Source organism: Pogoniulus pusillus, chromosome 10 (assembly GCF_015220805.1).
Source record: "Pogoniulus pusillus isolate bPogPus1 chromosome 10, bPogPus1.pri, whole genome shotgun sequence".
Taxonomy (NCBI): Eukaryota; Metazoa; Chordata; class Aves; order Piciformes; family Lybiidae; genus Pogoniulus; species Pogoniulus pusillus.
Window position 1 is genome coordinate 21,518,545 of NC_087273.1, and position 19,751 is coordinate 21,538,295.

Genomic DNA, 19,751 nt, shown 5'->3' on the forward strand with positions numbered 1-19,751 from the left:
AAACCAAACCAAAACACTAAATTGAACTAAAATCCATACTCACACCCATTCCTCTTTGGAAATAAATATATTTGAAAAGTTAACTGAACTTGTTAACAGCATTTGAAAAACAACACTAAATAATCTCCTTTCAACTTATTATTACTAGAAGTAGACATGACAGTCATTCATTACCTCTGCCTAAAAACAGTTAAGCACTTCGATTAGATTTAGTTCACATGATGACTCCAATGCAATGGTGGGTAAACAGCAAAATACCATGTCACTGCATATGCGGGCAAGATTTAAACTATTTAAACAAATCCTCCTATTTCAGTGTGAGGAAACCTCACATTTAACAATTTGCACATCTATTAATTCCAGGAAGATATCAGAAATACCAGTCTCCAACAACTTTAAAGTGCATATAAGAGGATAATATTTAAGTGTTATTATGAGTTACAGATGACGGTCAAAGCCTCTAGAGAAATACTCTGAAGACAGTAAATAAGTATATTCTACTTTTATTTAATAATTGGTGGTTTACATTTTTTTTACAATTACCCACACAAATAACCCAATAAACAAAAGCCAAGTTAGTAATATCAGCAGCTGAGATAATTACTCCAGTGCATATACTTGTTCTCTAAATTATTCTTCTTATGAAGACAGATCTTCAAGATCTTCAACAAGGTAGCTGAACTACGTCTTATGATGGAAAGCCTTGGGAAGTAGATATTCTCTCTTGAAGAAGCCAAGAGCACAGTAAGGTAAGGCCTGCAGATGTTTGAGAAGGAATGCTTTCCTGTGCACTGCCCTGAAGTAAAGCTGGCCATGGCTCTTGTGACCTCAGAAAACAGCAATTCCCTCATGCTGAATAGGTGCAGTACAGCACCTTCATCACTCTGCAGTCATTCTGATGTCCTCAGGATTCTCTTTTGGTGACCTGAGGGTAAGTGCAATAAAAAAATGTAAGACTCAAATCTGTCGAGTGATTACAATATCTAGCTTCCAACAAACAAAACAGGAAAATCACAGATGCAGATTCTTGTGTGTCCTGTGGGAAGCTCTCTCTGTGGTGTATATGGAAAGTCTTGGAACTTCTACAAGTCAGAGACTAGACATGTTCAATCAGTGGTTTTCTTTCCAAGTTACTCACATGAAAGATGGTGACATAATTATTGTGAACAAAGCATTACGAGGTAAACTATGCAGTTGAACAAGACAGTAGGGACATTAAAACGGTTGCTGTGATCAATAATTTCAGATTATGACTTCCATCTTTGATTAAGTACATATAAGATATATATGTATATACAGTAACTTCAATAAAGAGATTAATCAGTATCACACTCTTAAAGGAATGGTGGCATATGAATGTTACGTTGTTTTTTTAAATTCAAATATGTGCACTCACATTTAGATGCATTGTACAGTAACACAAATACACAAATATTTTCCAGGCAGTCCTCTTAGTAAGAACAATGAACACTGACTGTTAGATAACCATGAATAATAGTTTTACACAGAAACCACCTAGTTTTACACAGAAACCATTCAAACATCTATTAGCACAATGGTAATTTACAAATTACAGGATACACAGATATCAGTGAATTTTCTAAAAGGGCCTTGTAAAAGAAGCTTACAAATTCCAGTGAGTATTTTACTGCACAGTAATTTTTATTTTTAGAATACAGGATAGCTGAATCATCTCCAAATACTTTGATACAAATAGAGATATGTATGGATATTAACACATAAAACTCATACATATATTCTCTGTATCTATATACACTTATCCATGTGAAAATACAATGTATACATGTAAGACATTTCTAACTTACTGGTAAATCTGCAATGGCCATGATGCTTGTGATGGTGTGGGCACTGAATTTGTTGGACTCACCAACATGGCACTATATATGTTGGAAGCAACCACCAGTACACAAAGTAAAATAGGTCCTATGATGGCTCCTTCCAGTCCCAGGTAATAGGCTCCACCAGCTACTGCAAGACCTGTCAGGTAAGGATGACCACCTCTGCATAAGCAGAATAAAATTAAATTAAGAACAACAATCAACAATTTTACCAATTATAAGATGTCCTTAATCCTAAAGTTTTGTTAAGCTTAGGAAATGACATAGCTAGCTATAGAAATCCATATATCTATATATATATATATAGATATATATAGATATATATATATATACCATAAACTGCTGTTTGAATGACTGCACAAATATTTTAGGCTGTACTCTGCTCCACGATTGTGCAAGAGATCAAACAATGTACTGTATGACATAACACTAGTAATATCTCAGGCAACCAGCAGCAGAAGAATAGGACACAGTCTCAAGTTTTGCCAGGGGAGGTCTAGGCTGGGTGTTAGGAGGAAGTTATTGACAGAGAGAGTGATTTCTCATTGGAATGGGCTGCCCAGGGAGGTGGTGGAGTCACCGACCCTGGAGGTGTTCAAGAAAAGACTGGATGAGGCACTTAGTGCCATGGTCTAGTTGACTGGATAGGGCTGGGGGATAGGCTGGACTGGATGATCTTTGAGGTCTCTTCCAACCTGGTTGATTCTATGATCCACAATGGAGTGGCTATTTATAGACACCTGCTGAAGAATGTCTGAAGGAGTTAATAGCAAAAACACTTCCAAAGACTGTTCACGCTTTATGGTCAAGAACCAATGAATTTTAAGATGACTAGCGACATGTATATACTACAAGCACCCATGAGCAAAAATATTAGTGTACATGATGATAGCAACTTGAATTGCATCTTTTGAAGAATAGTAAGCATGCATTCTTTAAACAAATAGCAATGCCTTCTCATTTTCTTATAGAGCAGCCTCTCAGATTGTTTGTTATCATTAGCTTTTAATGTTCTTCAGATAAAAACAAAACCAGGCTTTTATGAACATTAGTATTTACTGTCAAGTTGGGGCCAATGGAAGTTTTGACAAGAGCTATATTAAGGCAGCAAGTCACTCAGTTTTCTTCTCTGTGCTGCACTTCAAATGCACAATGCAAATCCTGTCAACAGCATGTACACAAACATCCTTAATCTAACTAAAATAATGATGAGAATACACTGTTATGTCAGAAAAGCTAGTTGAAACCTAGCACACAATTTTCAGGAAAATTGCTCTATATTCTGAGTGTAATGAAGTGGAAATGCCAGCCAGTCAGTTCAGAAATGCAGTAGTTTCTGACAGGTTTCTACTACCATCCGACTTTCACCAACTCCCACACTGGCAGTCTATGCCTTCATGGCTCCTCTATGATGAATGAGACAGTGAAACATAACCACCATGCACATCTCAGTCATGCCTTATCCACATCAAATTTGATATACTGGTATGGAGAGATTGTTTTTCTGAAGAGGCAGATTTTGACCTTAAAGTTTTGTTTCTCCAACAGCAGATACACAGTGCATTTCTAAACCTTTAAAAACTTCAATTTTTTTTTTTAACAGCATTTCTCTTGGTTTAAGTGTTCTTCTGGCCAGTTTGCTAAATTAAATATCAGATCATCTGATGAAATAGTACCGCAGTGTAAATTTAATGCATTTGGAAAACACTGCATAACCTAATTACAGCTATTTCAGTCAGTGTCAGAAAGACAGTATGATGTTTACTGTTCCATTTAATGGGAAGAATACAATTTTGTTCTACTAGCAGAAAATCTATACTTGTCATTTTCTGGACAGTAAACAGAGTCTGCATTCTCTACAGTCAAAAAAAAAAAGCAAAAGAATTGTTGTCTAGATAAACAGGTATTAGGATTATACTTACCTGTGGTTTATTGTTAGAAAAAAAATCATTATTTGATTATACTTCACTTACTAGTTTTAATTAATGCAAAATAACTAGTGCCACAGTTTATGAAATCATTACTAATATTGTGTTTATGATCATTATTTTTTTTCTGTACAATGCAACTGTATTTGCTAAACAAAAGTCTTAATTTCTTACAACAGGGAACTGAAATACTTCACGTCCTTATTTCATATGAATACTAAAAATCAGCACAAATATAGGACTAGTACCAGCATATAACTAAGTCTGGACCAAGAAGTCTTCCACTCAAACTGTTTACTAGGGTTATTTCTAATCATCAATACTGAACTAGAAACTAGAGGAGTAAAACTTTAAATTGTACCTTGTTGTAAACATGCCTTGCACATCTGAAACATGACAGTTCATATCTTTATCAGCTCTGCTGAACAGTAGTGCTTTATCTACTAGACTGAATTGCATAAAGATATTCTCTAGGTATTTCAACAGCAGAAAATGTCAGTTGCGGTCCAGATACAACTGAAAACATTAACTTTGTCTCCATAGTTTGGAGTTTTTTCAAAGATAAAACCAGGAGGCATTTCAACTCATTAGAGGCAGACAAACACCTTGATACAAGGGTTTGTATACCTCCCACAACAGGGAAACTGCTCTCACTGTCTCAGTTTTGCAGTTTCATCTCTCTCAACATGTTTAAAGATCACACTGTAATCGACAGGGCTGGAAAAAAAAAATCAAAATTATCACAATATATTTTGGAAAAAAAAATCTTTATTTTGATTCCTAACTAGCTCATGTATTTCATGGTTGTGCTGCTGTATCATCTGACATTTGGTGATGTAAAGGAAAATGATACACATCTTTGATAAATTATTAGATAAATAGCAAAAGTATTCTTAGAATTAGTTTACCAACTAAAACAGTTGATTTTGCTTACTTTGAGAACAAGGTCAAAAACTCTGAAACAATAAAGTTTACAAAAAAGGCCTGTGAAAGTAGAGGTGCTTAGAACAGTAAGACTTCTTAATGTTGCTACAACTGTTCCTATGCTTGAAGATACTGTTCTGCATGCTTACGAAAAGTAAATTTAATTAAAGGCATCAAAGATCATTAAGCATTTTTACAATAGTAACTCTAAAAAATATCTTCAATGTACTTACCCTGATATATCAGAATAAATTGCTGTATCTACAAAATAGGTTGGCAAGAGGTGAAAAATCAAGAGCAAAATGGCTTTGCATCCCTGCCCTTGCACAAGCCACAAATCTAGGACTGCAGGGATGACTGCCCAATATGTCCCCAGAAATGGCACTGCTCCAAGGATTGCTGCTAATGCTAGAGCACACAGAAGTAGAGGTGAGAAAAGAACAGATAAATACATATCACAAATATATTTACAGTTAAATTCTGACATTTCTGTCACACCAGTATCATAAAATGGCTTGGATGTGACCTCTGAAGACCATCTCGTCCAGCTCCCTGCAGTCCCACTTGCCTCTGTCACTGTGCTTTAGCAAAAGAAGAAAGTTACACTATTCCTTGTACAGAAAAGCTTCACCAACTGTCAGTTATAAGGAGTTATTTCCAAAAAGGACATGAATTCAGAGGAATGCAAAGTTATACCAACAGGTATATTTCAAACATTCACTAATTAAAAATTAGCCACTGTGTACAAGAAACCATACAAACGGAAGCCTCATTGTAACTCACCAGATCTCCATAACAGTGTAGATAGCACTTAGAGAAATCAGTATTTCTGTGTTCACATAGGCACACACCCTTTTGATTATACAAATATGTACTGCAATCTGTAGTGATTCAGTACTGCTGTCATTCTAATTTAAAGTAATAGGAATAAACATAATATAAAAAACAGGTGGGTTTTTTCCTTTGTTTTTCCTTCTGACTAACCAGAAAGCAAAAACTTAAGAATTTACATGCAGCTGAAAGACAAAGAACAATTACCTTCTAAGTAGGTTTAATGGCAACTAATGCCTTTAAACACATTATAGTATAGTAATTTCCTATTATAGTGGGTTCTGCTGCTTGATAACTTCCCCTTTTGTTCCCTGTACCTAGTATTTGTAGGGGAATAAGAGATGAAAGAGTACAGGGGAGGAAAATTTTCCGTGAAAACTGTTCAACCATTTCCAAATGTAAGGTTAAAGAATAATTAGAAACCAGAGGATGCCAATGCAGTCAGGCTACAGTACTGACAATAAGAAGCATGGCTCCATCATGCACTTTCATGACAACATGTCTTCCTGCACCTAGGCATCTTGAAAAAATCAGCATGTGTCAACTATGGAAGAAACAAAAGCCAATGGAGGCAAAATGAAGTAAAAAACCTGGAAAGACTTGGACTGAATAGAAGGGAGAAAGAAATACATCCAGCAAAGGAAACAGACAGAAGTAAAATAGATGGCAGAGGATGTGTTGTGAAAACAGAAAAAAAGCAAGGCTCAGAGGTAGTCTAACATTATAAGCAACATTTAATCCTACTGATCTTGTACAGTAAGCATGTAAAACTATCTCTTGATAGATTATAATTGTTCCAATTCTTACCAGATGGTATGAAGACTATGTTAATCCCAAATATAGTGTGAGTCAGCCAAGTGTAGAGTCCATAGAACCCAGCCATTTTGAGAGAAGCATCAAACACACCTCTAAAACAGTAAAAGGAACTTTGTTAAATTTGCAATAGAATTCTGGGAACTAAAAAGATACACACAAACCACTTTGAAAAACTACATGGCCATTAGTACCAGAAAGAATTCAAAATGTGAGACTGAACTTTTTATTTGCTCCCTATGAAGACAGTAAGCATCCATCACATCTGCCATTCAGACACAAAACCCCCAAACTGTTCTTTACTGTACAATGGATTCCAGAGATAAACTCCTTGAAAGAAACTGCTCAAGCATCAGACCACATCCTCTATCAAAAACAACCGTTTATCTATGAGAAGCAGTACTCTTCTGCATACAAACTATTTTCTTTTTGCTCTTTTCTACTTCTACTTGTCAAATACATTTCTTTATCTTCTTACAGAATCACAGAATTAACCAGGCTGGAAAAGACCTTTGAGATCATTGAGTCCAACCTATCAACTAACACCTTCCAATTGGCTGAACCATGGGATCAAGTGCCTCATGAGCCTCCTTTAAAACACCTCCAGGGATGGGGACTCCACCACCTCCCTGGGCAGCCCATTCCAACGCCAATCACTCTCTCTGTGAAGAACTTCCTCCTAACATCCAGCTTATACCTTCCCCGGTACAATTTGAGACTGTGTCCCCTTGTTCTTTTGCTGGTTGCCTGGGACAAGAGACCAATCCCCATCTGGCTACAGCCTCCCTTCAGGTAGCTGCAGATAGCTATGAGGTCTGCCCTTAGCCTCCCCTTTTCCAGGCTGCACACCCCCAGCTCCCTCTCCCTTTCCTCACAGGGCTGTGCTTCAGTCCCCTCACCAGCCTTGGTGCCCTTCTCTGGACACATTCCAGTACTTCAACATTTTCATGCTTGCTCATTCTCATCATATTAAACCCACTGATTTGTGGAGTGACATGGGCTGATTAAACTCTTACTTTCCTATATAACTTACTTGGCTTTCTGGGCAAAATAGAGCACCTCATTTTCATTACTCTATTTTAGCCTCAGTATCTTTATATTCCTAGCTTTTAGGTTGTATATTCCACATAAAAACCACATAGAAAGTCTGGTAATCAAATTCAAATCTGCTGAACTTACATGTGACCATTTTCACAATAAAAAAAGAGACAGCAAACAGGCAGCTAAGTTCTGTATAATTTTCACAGCACTAGCACACTTGCACATGTGCAACATCCTAAACTGAACTGAAAGTCTGTGGCCTTAGGACTACAGTCACAAAAAATATAGTCTAAAATTGTTATACACCATTATATGATGACAGATTCTCACCCGTATTTGAGAAATCTTCTTGAAACCACTTGGATCTGTAACAAGAATCTGTTTATTACTTGAAACTGATTCTGTTGACCATCAAGTATAAATATAAAAAGGAATGGAAAATCAATCTATCAACAAAAACAGAGAGCTAAATACTATTTTAATCTATATGTACAAGTTATCTGTGGTTGAATTCTAAGAATTTAAATTACAACAGGTTTTCTGGAGATTAAAGCCTCCAGCAAGAAGTGCTGCTAACTGTACTGCAAGGATTACAAGGCTGCAGCCAAAAAAACCCAAATCCATTACTTCCAGTTGTGCTAAAGATACATTTGTTCCCACTAAAGCTTCATGCTTTTATCAAGCCCAGTTCATTCACCTTATTGGTCTCTTCAATGTTAGACCTGTCCCACAGAAATCCCTTTGCGCTATAAGAGGTATCCCACTATTTTGAAACTCTTCATTGATAACACAAAGTTTTCAACCTTTTTTAATGCAATTTTGCCTTTCCAAAATAAAACATAAGAGAAAAAGCTCAGCATGTCCAGAACAATTTGTTAGAAGGTATATTCAACAGAATAATCAACAGAATATTCAACAGAATATTCAACAGAATCAATGAGAACCCAGATTTCAACGTGTTGTAATTAAATCCTTGAGTAAATATTTTTCTTATCAATCAAAAAGGAACTGTGGCACAAAAACAGCTCAACTGTAGAAAATACTTTATTTTTTGAGGTATCTGCTTATTTTTCCCATAAAGGTGCTTTCTGTACTGTAGCAAAATTAACAGGGCCTTAACTTCTGTAAGCATGCCTCCAAACTGCATTTCAATGTACAGGAGGCAAGCAGGTCTCTGCCTTGAGACAGGTATCTGAAGTATCAGCTTCACCTGAACAGATTTAAAAGAAAGAAGCTATAAAGAGGCCTTATTTAGTTCCATTCTTCCCTCCATCTTTCTTTGTCTATCTTAATGTGATGGTTTGGGTGTTCCCCCCTCTCCCACTTTGTAAATCACCCAGACTGGACGCAGCCAGCTCTGGAAATTTGAATGAAGCTTATATTTACAGCTTAGCACAATATACAACCATATATTTACAGTATAAACAGTTACAGTCAGAAATATACAAGGTAAAAGGTAATACAGAAACGTAACAGCCCTCCCAGAAACCTGAGTCCCCAGGAGGAGCTCTCAACCACCCCTTCACCTTGCCCCTACCCCTCTCAACCTTACCCCAGTTCCAAGGAAGAACGGAGGTTCAGCCAGGGGATCAGGAAGCAAAGTGGATTAATCAGAAAAATGGCAGAGAGGCTAGAAAGAGATGCAGCTCGGAGCTCCCCAGCAGGAGAACTGCCTTATTTATGTTTTGATTCTTGTTCTTATACATCTCAGCAAGCCTATGAGCAAGGTAGACATCAGCCTTGTTTTCCTTTCACAGCCTGTAATCTAGTTCTTCTCACCAAAATATTCTAGCTAGGCTCAAACTAGCACACTAAGTCAGAAAACAGCACAGGAGATCCTACTTTGTGATGTGTGACCCACAAGAACTCTAAAGTCTCTGAAGACTGATGTTTGCCACTTCTGTCAGAGAAACTAAGAATTATCTCTGTTCCTAGAGTACTGGAGGAAATTAGAGCTCAAGTGCTGAGAACTGCAGTTTCCTGATACAAAATAAGTATATAGTAAGTTCAGAAGAAAGATCTAGTGGTTACTATACTAAATGAAGACACATTGATCCTGACCACTGTCTAGGCATAAGACTAAGGTAGAGAAAACCAGTATTTGTCTTTGGCAACTTTTGCAATGATTAGCATTTCCCTAATGTGCTGGTTTGAGGGTATGTCCTGGAGTCCTGTACCCCTAAATTCCTCTCCTGCCCGGACTTCGGGGGGAAAGGGGAAAAGCCGCCTGGTTTCCCCCCACCCCTCGCCTGCCCTGCAGCCGTGAAGGGTGGGGAGGACTGCCCCATGAAGGGGGCGACTGCCCCGTGAGTTCCCGCGCGGGAGCCAGGCTGGGATTGGCCGTGCGCTTTCGCGCCTAAGGTGTGGTAACTCTGCCCTTTGTCTAGCGAAGGTTATAAATATTGGGGGTCTTCCCGCCTTTGGGGTTCCCGCTTTGGATTTTGCCCGTGCCTGGACGTATGTGTCTGCCTGAGCTCACACACTCCCCTGTGCCTGGACTGCAGAGAGACCAAGGATTCGCTTTTCTGTCGACACCTTTGTGTGCCTAACGACCCTTAACGACCCTTAACGACTCCTGCAGCCGCTGGAGGAGGAACACAGACCGCACGAGTCAGCCTGAGTGAGTTCTTTGGCTTAGCTTAATTTAGTAAGAAACCGCTATTAATTAATAGCTGACGCCTTTTCCAACTTCTGACTTCCAATATAGTCAGATTATTGATGGTATCTGTGTAGATTAATTCTCATGCAACTGAATCTGCTTATCAAACTAAATTAATCTTTGTATATATATAGTTGTGGGGGCGGGTTTTTGGGAAAATAAAAAATAACTATTTTTGATAAATTCCCGACTCGGCCACGTATTCCTGCTCTCCGCAACAGGGTAATTTTAATATTTTACTGAAAGAAATTAAATCCTTAGCAGTGAGAAGAAAGAAAATAACAGTGACCTGTATCATTCATTCTTCTGCTGAGAGAAAGCAGCTAGTCAAAATATAGGTAAGGCACTCACTTTTCACACAGTTCTCAGTTGTTCTCTCTGACAGTCTGTGTGGTTGCATCTGCCTGATCTAACCTTTTTCTTCTTGTCATCTTTTTGACATCTCACCTCAGATCTCTACAGATTTAACACGTGAGATATATGGGGATTGATCTGGTTATTTCTGAGGAGGGAAAGAAGGGAGAGAGGGGGAAGGGGGGAGGAGGTTGGTTGGGAGCCTCCTGGGCAGTTTGACTGTTCTGGCATGGACTTTGTGTTCCTGTATTACTTTTAACTTTTATATGCTTGTAAATTGTGCTAAGCTGTAAATATAGCTTTCCTAACTTCCAGCTGACTGAGTCTAGTCTGGTGAGTTTGTGTGTGGGGGTGAGTAATTCCAACACCGTCACATTTTGGCATTCAGTGTGAGGCTAATTAGTCTTGATTGATTGCTAATTAAGTCTAGAAGTTAAAGATTATGCTATTTTAGATAATTTGGGCAGTGGTCTGGCCACCATTCCTCTTTTGCATCCAACACTGGATTGTTGCAAAGCTTTATTCCTTATCTTTTACATGATATGGGGAAAGATAAAATCAACATTTCTGGACTTTGGAGATTATTGTCTGAGCTGGATTGGCTTTAATATTACTGAAACTATTACCAACTCCACTTTTAATAAGTCAGGGGTATTGCAAATCCTTTTTCTCCTCCTACAGCTTTAATGCAAGCTGTCTGTCCAAAAAGTGTACTGCCAGACTACTGTAGCGAGTTCTCCTCACGTAATACGTTACTCTGCTCATAATGTATGAATATAGCCCTAATAATTCTGGGTTTAGGACTAATGGTAGCACTGTGCATTTCTTATCTTTTAACTGATTATACATGCAGAAATGTTTCCTGTTACATCATCACTATTTAATTCCCTTACAAGTCTTTGCAGATAGATGTAAAAAGCCTTACTGCAACTGCAGGAAAACACAGTGGCCAGATCAGCTTAACAGTCTTACTTGCTTACCACTCCAACATGACAAGTAAGGCAAAACTTCTCCTAGTGAAAACTCCAATTCTATATTAAATCATATTCACTGCATGTTGCTATGATCTTAACTTTAGTTTATACTAAGCTGCTAAGTACTGATGTCCAGCTTATGTGTTTGTACTTCTTGGGTTCCCTGATCTTTTTTTTTTCCCAATTTTTCCCTTTAGTTTTCTTCAGTGAGTTAGTCATCCACTCTGATGTGAATTATATGAAATTATTTAATAAGGCAGATATTAATAACATTATAATTTATTAATATAAACACTCTTGCCTTAACTTATTTAAGGAGTGGTCTGAAGAACATTATCTGTCTCATCATTGTCATCAGGAATTGGGACCCCTCATCAGGAACTGGGACCCCCTTACATTCAAGGACTTTGACTGAAAGTCATGCTACCATCTCAGCATGAGTCTGCAGTGGCCTTCCCCATAAAAATTACTGATTAAGTTGCTGGTCCTGCACAATAGAATGTGGTATAGGTGCAGGCCTCCCTTGGAAGAGAACTAGCCTGGTACCTGCAGTCTGTTATCTGCCACATATGATGGACGTTTTTATTGTCTGAGTTCATCGCGGAACAAAGAATGGAATTGCTGTCATAAGAGACTGATGTCCCTAGCATTGGTAAGGAAACCATGAACTTAAGTGAACTTTGCTCATTATAATACCAAGACACACCTCCTGGCCTCAGGCTACCTGTCTCCAAGGCAGACCATGCCTTTGGGCCCACCCCTGTAGGCACAGGCCACACTTCAGTTACTTCGCCTTGAACATGTGTGTAAATCTTCCATTGTGGGGGCATCAGGGGTGGAGAGAGACAAAGTTTGGTCATCAGCAGGTGTGAAGTAGAATACAAAAGACATCTCCCTAGCAACAAATGAGCTCTAGCATGCTCTCCTCTTTCTCAACAACAACAGTAGAAGAGGTCTTTTCCAGCAACAAGAAGAAAGAAGGCTACAGCCACAAGAACAGAAGGACCAGCAGGACTGAACTCTGGGACCCTTGCCCTGTTGGTAGCTATAGACCTCTTCACCTTTTCCTCTTTTCCCCTTTCTCCTCTCACTCTTCTCTACCTCTTATGGCCAAACAATAAAGTTTTACTGCTAATCAAAGTAAACCCCCTCAGCCTGAGTTGCCTGCTGTAGCCATTTGAGCTAGATTCCTAGCTCAAACACAGAAAAATTTGGAACAAAGAAACCTAGAAGTGAAAGAGTTTTGGAGTCTCTGAAGAGAAAGATAAACATTTCAGGGGCAGGCCATAAAATTACAACAATGGATAAGTTAATAGAATTTCATTGGAGCATCAAAAGCTTTATTTCTGGAAGCACAGCTTGTATCTTCCTCTCCGCTGCTTCTGCTGTGCCTGCTGCTATCTTCTGCCACCGCTTTGGTTGCTGCTTTGCCACTGCTTGACCCTGTCTCCATCTTCTTTAAGGTTATTATATTCTGTGGTAGCTTATTCTCCTTATACTATTACATGTAGTTTAAACTGTAAAAAACCCCACAATTTCATTCTTTTTGACTTTTCAAACTCTGAGTTGTAGTGAATTTATTCTATTGAGGGAGGAATCTGCCCTAACCCATCACAGCTCTGTTTGCACTTTGAGATCACACCAATGAACCACCATGAGTCCACTGTTTGGTCTGTGACAACAGTGTCACGGTAGACCTCATAGGCCAAAAATGGGCTTATCCAGGCTCTGGCTTGCCCAGGCATGTTTTTCTGCACTCCTTGCTTCTGCTGTGGGGAGAAGCAACTGCAGGAAAGAGGACAAAGGACCTGAGGCCATTGAGTCTAAGGATTCTGGCATGTGCTGGGGGAAGCAACCACACAAAAGAAAAACAAAAGCCCTGGCTTCACCTAATATGGTCAAGCTTGGAAAAGTGCCATTCTGCATTCTGATTGGCTAATCTATGTCCAAAGCCCCATTAACCTCGGGCTGGTATTGATAAAAAGGGATGAGCAGGTAGCATAGTGTGCTGCTGCCTCATTACATCCTGAAATTGCCTGGAAACTGCCTGCTTCGAGTTAACTAGGAAAAGGCTCTAAATGCTTGTATGTGATCAGCCTGCATAGACAGCGTGACATTGCACCAAGACTGCACATCACATTGCATCCTGCCTGCCCCTCTGTGAGGCTCCTGCTGGATCTGGAACCAAGAGGAACCAGGTCAGAGACTATGCTATAGACTCCCAGCTTCCTGAGAAAAGAGCCTGGGAAACTCTGACAGCAACCCATCCACATGCTTTGTATAATGTCTGATAATATTTTGTGAGTAAATACTTAGAAGCCTTTTGTAACTCACTCATTGCCTTCTGCCATAAGCAGAAAGGAGCTTCCTGTGTCCTCTAGTGGATAAGTGGTATAATTAATCACATGTGGTATAATCAACTATGAGAATCTTCTCTTCCAGTATGCTTGCATTTGCCACTTTAAGAAATAAGACATCTAGTTTTGCCTGCGTGTATGAATTTACAAACCATGTGCTTTTGAACCTTGTGAGTAAGTTTTCTGGTGAGTTTTAATGTTAATAAACAGTTTTCATAGATATTAACAATCTTCACCTGGATATCAAAATTAATACAGATTATTAATTTTGCATAATCTGTCACAGTGCTCAAAAGGATATCTACAGTATGTGGGCAGTATTAAACCATTTAAAACAAATTAAGCAAAACCAGAAAAATGCAAACAGTAAACTTGGAAAGATATTTGCATTACAATATGTTGCTTGCCTTTAGAGGGAGACTCAAGAGGCTCCTTACTGCCAAGCAGTGGCAGCTAGGTACAGTACAGAGCAGGAACCTTTTACAGAGAGGCTTTAGAGAAATTACTCACAGATTAGTGTCTCCAGAATTTTTCTGGGGCTGCACTTATGCAGAGAATGCAGTATATGCTGTACCAGGTTTAAACACAAAGCAAAGTGGCAGCTAGCTGCCAGTGGATTTCTCCCAGTTCACAGGGCACTGCTGCCTCTCTTGGCTGCTCCAGGGCTCTGCACAGAGGTTTTCAGAGTTTCCCAGGGCTCATAGGCTGTTTGGGTCTCAGGCTCTTGGGCAGTGTCCTGATTCACTTGATGCACTGAATCTGTGTCAATGCCTGGGTGCGAAGCACCTTTTGCTTGCAGGCTGTAACTGTGAGTTGCAGTGACACAGCTCACTGAGAGTGTTCAGCTCACCTGGTGCTTACACCTTTCTGCACCATGCAGTAGCAGACCTCACCATTGTTTCCTTTTCACAGCCTACAATCTCATTCTTCTCACCAAAATATTCCAGCTAGCTTCAAACTAGCACAATGGTCTAGGCAGCTGTTGCCTGCCAGCAGGGTTCTTGGTGAAACCAAGAACCTCAAAGTCAGTGAGCTGTTCCTTGCAACACATCAAGGCTGGTAGCAGTGGTTCCTGGCAGCTTTTGGTAAAGGATTTCTTCCCTATGGGTGACACACTGGGCACTTGTGCTTCTCCCAGGTAAACTGAGGCATAGAAAAGACCCTGGGTACACAAGACAACAAGGTACAAAGCACCTTGTTTACAATCTGGCTTGTATTTATCATATGCCTGAGAATGAATGTGGCCATTGGCAATTGCAGTACACAGAGGAATTAGCCAATAGACTGGCATTAAGCCAGACCTTGACCATATTTGGCAAAGGCATGAGCCTTCCACAAGGCAAATATAGGCCAGGTGTGTGCACCTTGTTTACTACAAGGTGTGGACATGAGCAAAACATGTCTAGGCAGGCCCTTGTTTATCAGGCAGTTGATGCCTGGTCCTTTATCTTTTTCCTGCGTTCTCTCCTGGACTCTGGAAGTGGGAGAGGGTTATACTGCCTGAACAAGCCAGGATTTGTACTGGACTTGTTTTTGGCTTGTTTAGGGGCTGTTTGTTCCTTCACCACAACTCTTAGCAATTTGCTATTGACCTTTTGCTGCTTCTATTTTGTCTGTTTCTTCAACAATACCTTCTACAGTTACTGTAATTTCCAGGGATTCTGATGCAGCTCATGCACAAGGGTTTTACAATGTGACTTCCTCCATTTACCTTCATAGCAACAAACAACACAGCATCACTTCACCTCCTTCCTGCAACACCTGACAGCAGCAGCCTTGTTGCTGAGTACTCCTTGTTATCTACCAGCCTCTCAAGTGCTTCTTGCTCCGGCTGCATAGGAAAAATGGTACTCTGGTTTAGCAGCATATTGTGGAGCTTTGAACAGATGCATGAAGCCCAGCCATTTAGGTCTATTTCTATCTCCTAAAGTTTATGAGCCTTTTGTTTTCACAGAGTCATGGAACAGTAGAGGTTCAAAGTGATCTTTAAAGATCAAGTCCAACACCCTTGCCAGACATGGATCACCTAAAACAGATCACATAGGAACACATCCAGGTGAGCCTTGAAAGTCTCCAGAGACAGAAATTACATAATTTTTCTGGGCAGCCTGTTCCAGTGCTCTGCCACCTTCAAAGTAAAGAAGTTCTTTCTCATGTTTAGATGGACCTTCCTATGTTCAAGTTCATGCCCATTACCTCTTGTCGTGTCACTGGGGAGTACTGAGAAGAGTCTAGCCTTGTCTTCCTGACAGCAAGTCTTTAGATACTTGTAAGCAATAAGATCCTCAGCCTCTTTTCCAAGCCACAAAGACACAGCTCTCAGCCTTTCCTGATATGATGGAAAGACTGTTCCAGTCCTCTAATAATCTTAGTGGCCCTACACTGGACTCTCTGCAGTAGTTCTTTGTCCTTGACCTGTGGTGCCCAGAACCAGACACAGCACTACAGGTGAAGACTCACCAGCACAGAGTAGAGGGGGAGGAGAACCTCCCTTAAGCTACTGGTCACACTCCTCTTAATGCATCCCAGGATATCATTGGCCTTCTTGGCCACAAGGGCACCCTGATGGTTCATGATTATCCCTTTTGTCTAGCAGGACTCCTAGGTCTTTTTCCTCAGAGCTGCTCTCCAACAGGTCAGCCCCAACCTGTTCATTTAGCTAAAACTTCAGCTTTTTGAATGATTGTTTCTGTGGCCTTTGTTACTTACCTGTTCAGATAAGCAGTCTTTTAGTCTTACTGAAACTTTTCTTAGCTGTTAGCATGCACTGGTGCTGTACATGAAATGTGTAAAAGGATGTATTTTTTTTACTTACACTGTAGCCTGAAAAATTCCAGCTAACAACTCAAAGACTGAGATCCATTGCAGCCTTCTATTAAGTATTGCCAAGCTTGTTTTGATCATTACTATTATAACATTATCAATCACAACCATAGAAAAAATGGTATTTTGATTGTTTGTGTTGGTGAAGAGAATAAATAATGCACTGACCTTAAAATTTAACTTAATATGACAAAATCACAAAAAGTAAAAGCTGTGATGTTAAATCTTTGAAATGTCAGGAAATACCAAAGTTTTATATCAGCCTTCATCCTACCTTCTTATGTTAAAATAAATATGTATTTAAAATAGCAGAAATCTAAAAGTTATATGTGTATTTAAGGTGGCAATATATATTGTTATAAAGAATTGTAAGATATGCAAATACATAATCTTGCAATATGTTATACTAAAAATAATTCTCTTATAATCCTTTTATTTTTAGGAATGTCCAATAGAAGATCTCTTCTTCCCTGAATTAATTCCCTGAATTAAATAATTCAGCAACACTTATCCTTCCATCCCTCCCAGTTAGCTACAAGGCCTACCCTAAAAGCAAAGAGGAAAAGATCTCACTGCTTTGAGCTGAATTTCAGACAAAATTAACTGTTGCCATTTTTACTGATGCAGTCTTCATCACATACTCTCATACATCACATACAACTAAACTCTCAATCCAATAGAAACTGTTATCTTTGACATAGAAATAACTGTTCAAAAAAGTTGGTGTTGTATAAAAAGCACTGTGTACGCCTAATTGTGAAAGAGCCGCATGCAATTAAACTACTACTAAGATATAATGGAGTTACATTGTTCTTAAGAGCAGCGTGTAAATCTGCCTGTGTGTTTAAACGTGTGCACACACACACACAACAACCCACATCATCTTTGTGTTTGCAAATAGATTCAGTCTTAAGCAAAATGGATAGTCATGAAATTGCAAACTATAAAAATGCACAAAATGAAACCCTGTTAGCAGGTACACTATGTGCCATCTGGAATATGAAAGAAACTAATACCAGAATATTGGCACTGGCTGATACAAAAGAAGGAAGGCCTCGATAATCTGTCAATTTGTATGAAAATATACTATGACAGTCTGCACAACACAGAAAACTGAACAGTTTGTTTCAGCATCAGATCAGTAATTTACATAATCTCATGATAGGGGTAGTAAGCCATAAAGTTTCTACACTTTGTGACGTGCCTGACCCAAATTTTATATACAATAATGCACATTTTTCATAGTTTCAAGTAAATTTAGAAAAGGAGTACAGATAAAGCATGATCAAATTAGTTAGTTTCTGAAGTGTTCTTTGAACTTTCTTTTTAGTTACTCTTTCAATAGATTTTTTTAATCATGCGAACATAAAGTAATACATAGACAGCTGTGCTCAGTAAGAAGCTTTTTTATATAAAAGAAAAAATGGAATACAGATGAAGAAACATTCTTTTGTTTTGTTTTGCATATAGGAGAGTATTTAAGATTAAAACAGTGATATGAGCAAGTCATGTGGTTATTGCAACTAAACCAATCAGCCAATAAATGTTATTATCTATCCCATTAGGATAATCTGGTTACAACTACTGTCAGTTTGGTTCTACAAACATACTGCAACATTGCAGCATCTCTCACAGATTTATAGACTATATTCTACATTTTTTCCCTAGTAACTCAACTGAAGCTTTCCTTTCTTCCATGTAATAAAATTTTAAAAGTTCTGCCATTCCCATTTTTTCAACTAGGAACTTATTCCATTAAGACAGAATAATTTTCAATTCTATTTTCCCACCTCATAACACACACCACAAAATCTTGTAGAATTGCCTATAAAGATCCTGTTAAATGCATTCCTGTGACAAAAGATTTCTGCAAGAGATACTCTTGATACTAAAGAACATACATTGCGTGCAAAAATTCAGTCAAAACATGATCACTTAGTAGCTGTCTTTGAAAAATTATTCTGAAAGACATTAATGTTGCAGTAAAATAAAAAAGATCACACACTTTGTTTCTTCTAAGCATTAGTTCAATATGCTGAAAGATTATTGTTTTCCATGGAAATTGTATCACCATCTCATATTCTCCATCATTACTGCTGGGAGGCCATAGCAAATCAGACAGATGCTTAAAGAGATAAGATGAGTGTGTTTGTTTGCTTGCTTGCATGGCAGCTCATTTCAGATCTCTTTAAATGTTAATAAATAGAAGTTTAAAGAAAAACAGTATGGACCTACGACATGACAGCCATCAAGGCATTATAGGTTATCTTCATATAAAATTTCTCTGACTTTGAGCAAATTTCCATTAAGGATATCATTACTGTTTCCTCTTTAGAAACATTTGAATTTTGTAGAATGAAAAATCTCATCAAATTTGAGTTGTACATGGCAGATGAAGAAAATAATGGTAATTCTTCTCAAATTGAAAACAAACAATACTCTTCTTCCTGGCATTATAGAACAAACTTCCACTAATGTGTTTCAAGGCATCACTCAAAATACTGATCTGGATTTAAGACTATTTCCTAACATAATTAGGCCCTACCAAACTGCAGGCTGCAGTAGCTTTAAGCTGCAGCCATACCCGTGTGCATGCACTCATGTGAAAGTATCGCACACACTAAATTGCACTGAGGCCGTGACAACGTGCAACTTAGTAATGTGCAATATCCCCACCAGAGCAAGCTGAATGGGAGCTTCAGGGAGGAAGGGTATGGTGCATTCAGGAAGAGAACAACATGCTGCTCAGGGAAAGGAAAATGGTTCAAGCAAAGGCATGCATGCTACTACTTTGGACACCTGTCAGTTGGAGAATTACCACTTTATTCAGATAAAAAAAAATGTGACAAGAAGAGCATCACCTTCCCATTTCATGGGTAAAAGGTATAGAGTTTGGGGACAGGCTTTTGGGAAAATAAAATAACTAATTTTTTATAATTCCTGCCTTGGCCAATTAAATACCTCCAAGTGAATCAGTAATCAACTGAGAAGGCTGCCAAAAGAATTCCTGCAGCTCAACCTCCTCTGGCATAACCCTTCTGCCAGTCACCAGTCTCCTCCATATTTCCCTTTCTCCACTGGTTCCTGTTGCTGAATATCAGGAGTTTCAGTGAAATTTTATTAATTTTATTTACAGGTTATTACAATACACTGCTAGTCAATGGAGACACTCACACATGACACACAAC

The 19,751-nt window shown here is 38.8% G+C and overlaps 1 protein-coding gene across 1 annotated transcript in view; it reads right to left on the reverse strand.

Annotated features, from left to right (window-relative positions):
* Window positions 1-487: 487 nt before the first annotated feature.
* Window positions 488-19,751, reverse strand: part of TMEM245 (transmembrane protein 245) — a 186,228-nt gene continuing 166,964 nt past the window's right edge. Inside the window, 4 exon segments of the mRNA XM_064150356.1 lie at window positions 488-925; window positions 1,827-2,021; window positions 4,945-5,119; window positions 6,350-6,450. Coding sequence (XP_064006426.1) covers window positions 880-925; window positions 1,827-2,021; window positions 4,945-5,119; window positions 6,350-6,450 — 517 coding nt within the window. The 3' untranslated portion in view covers window positions 488-879.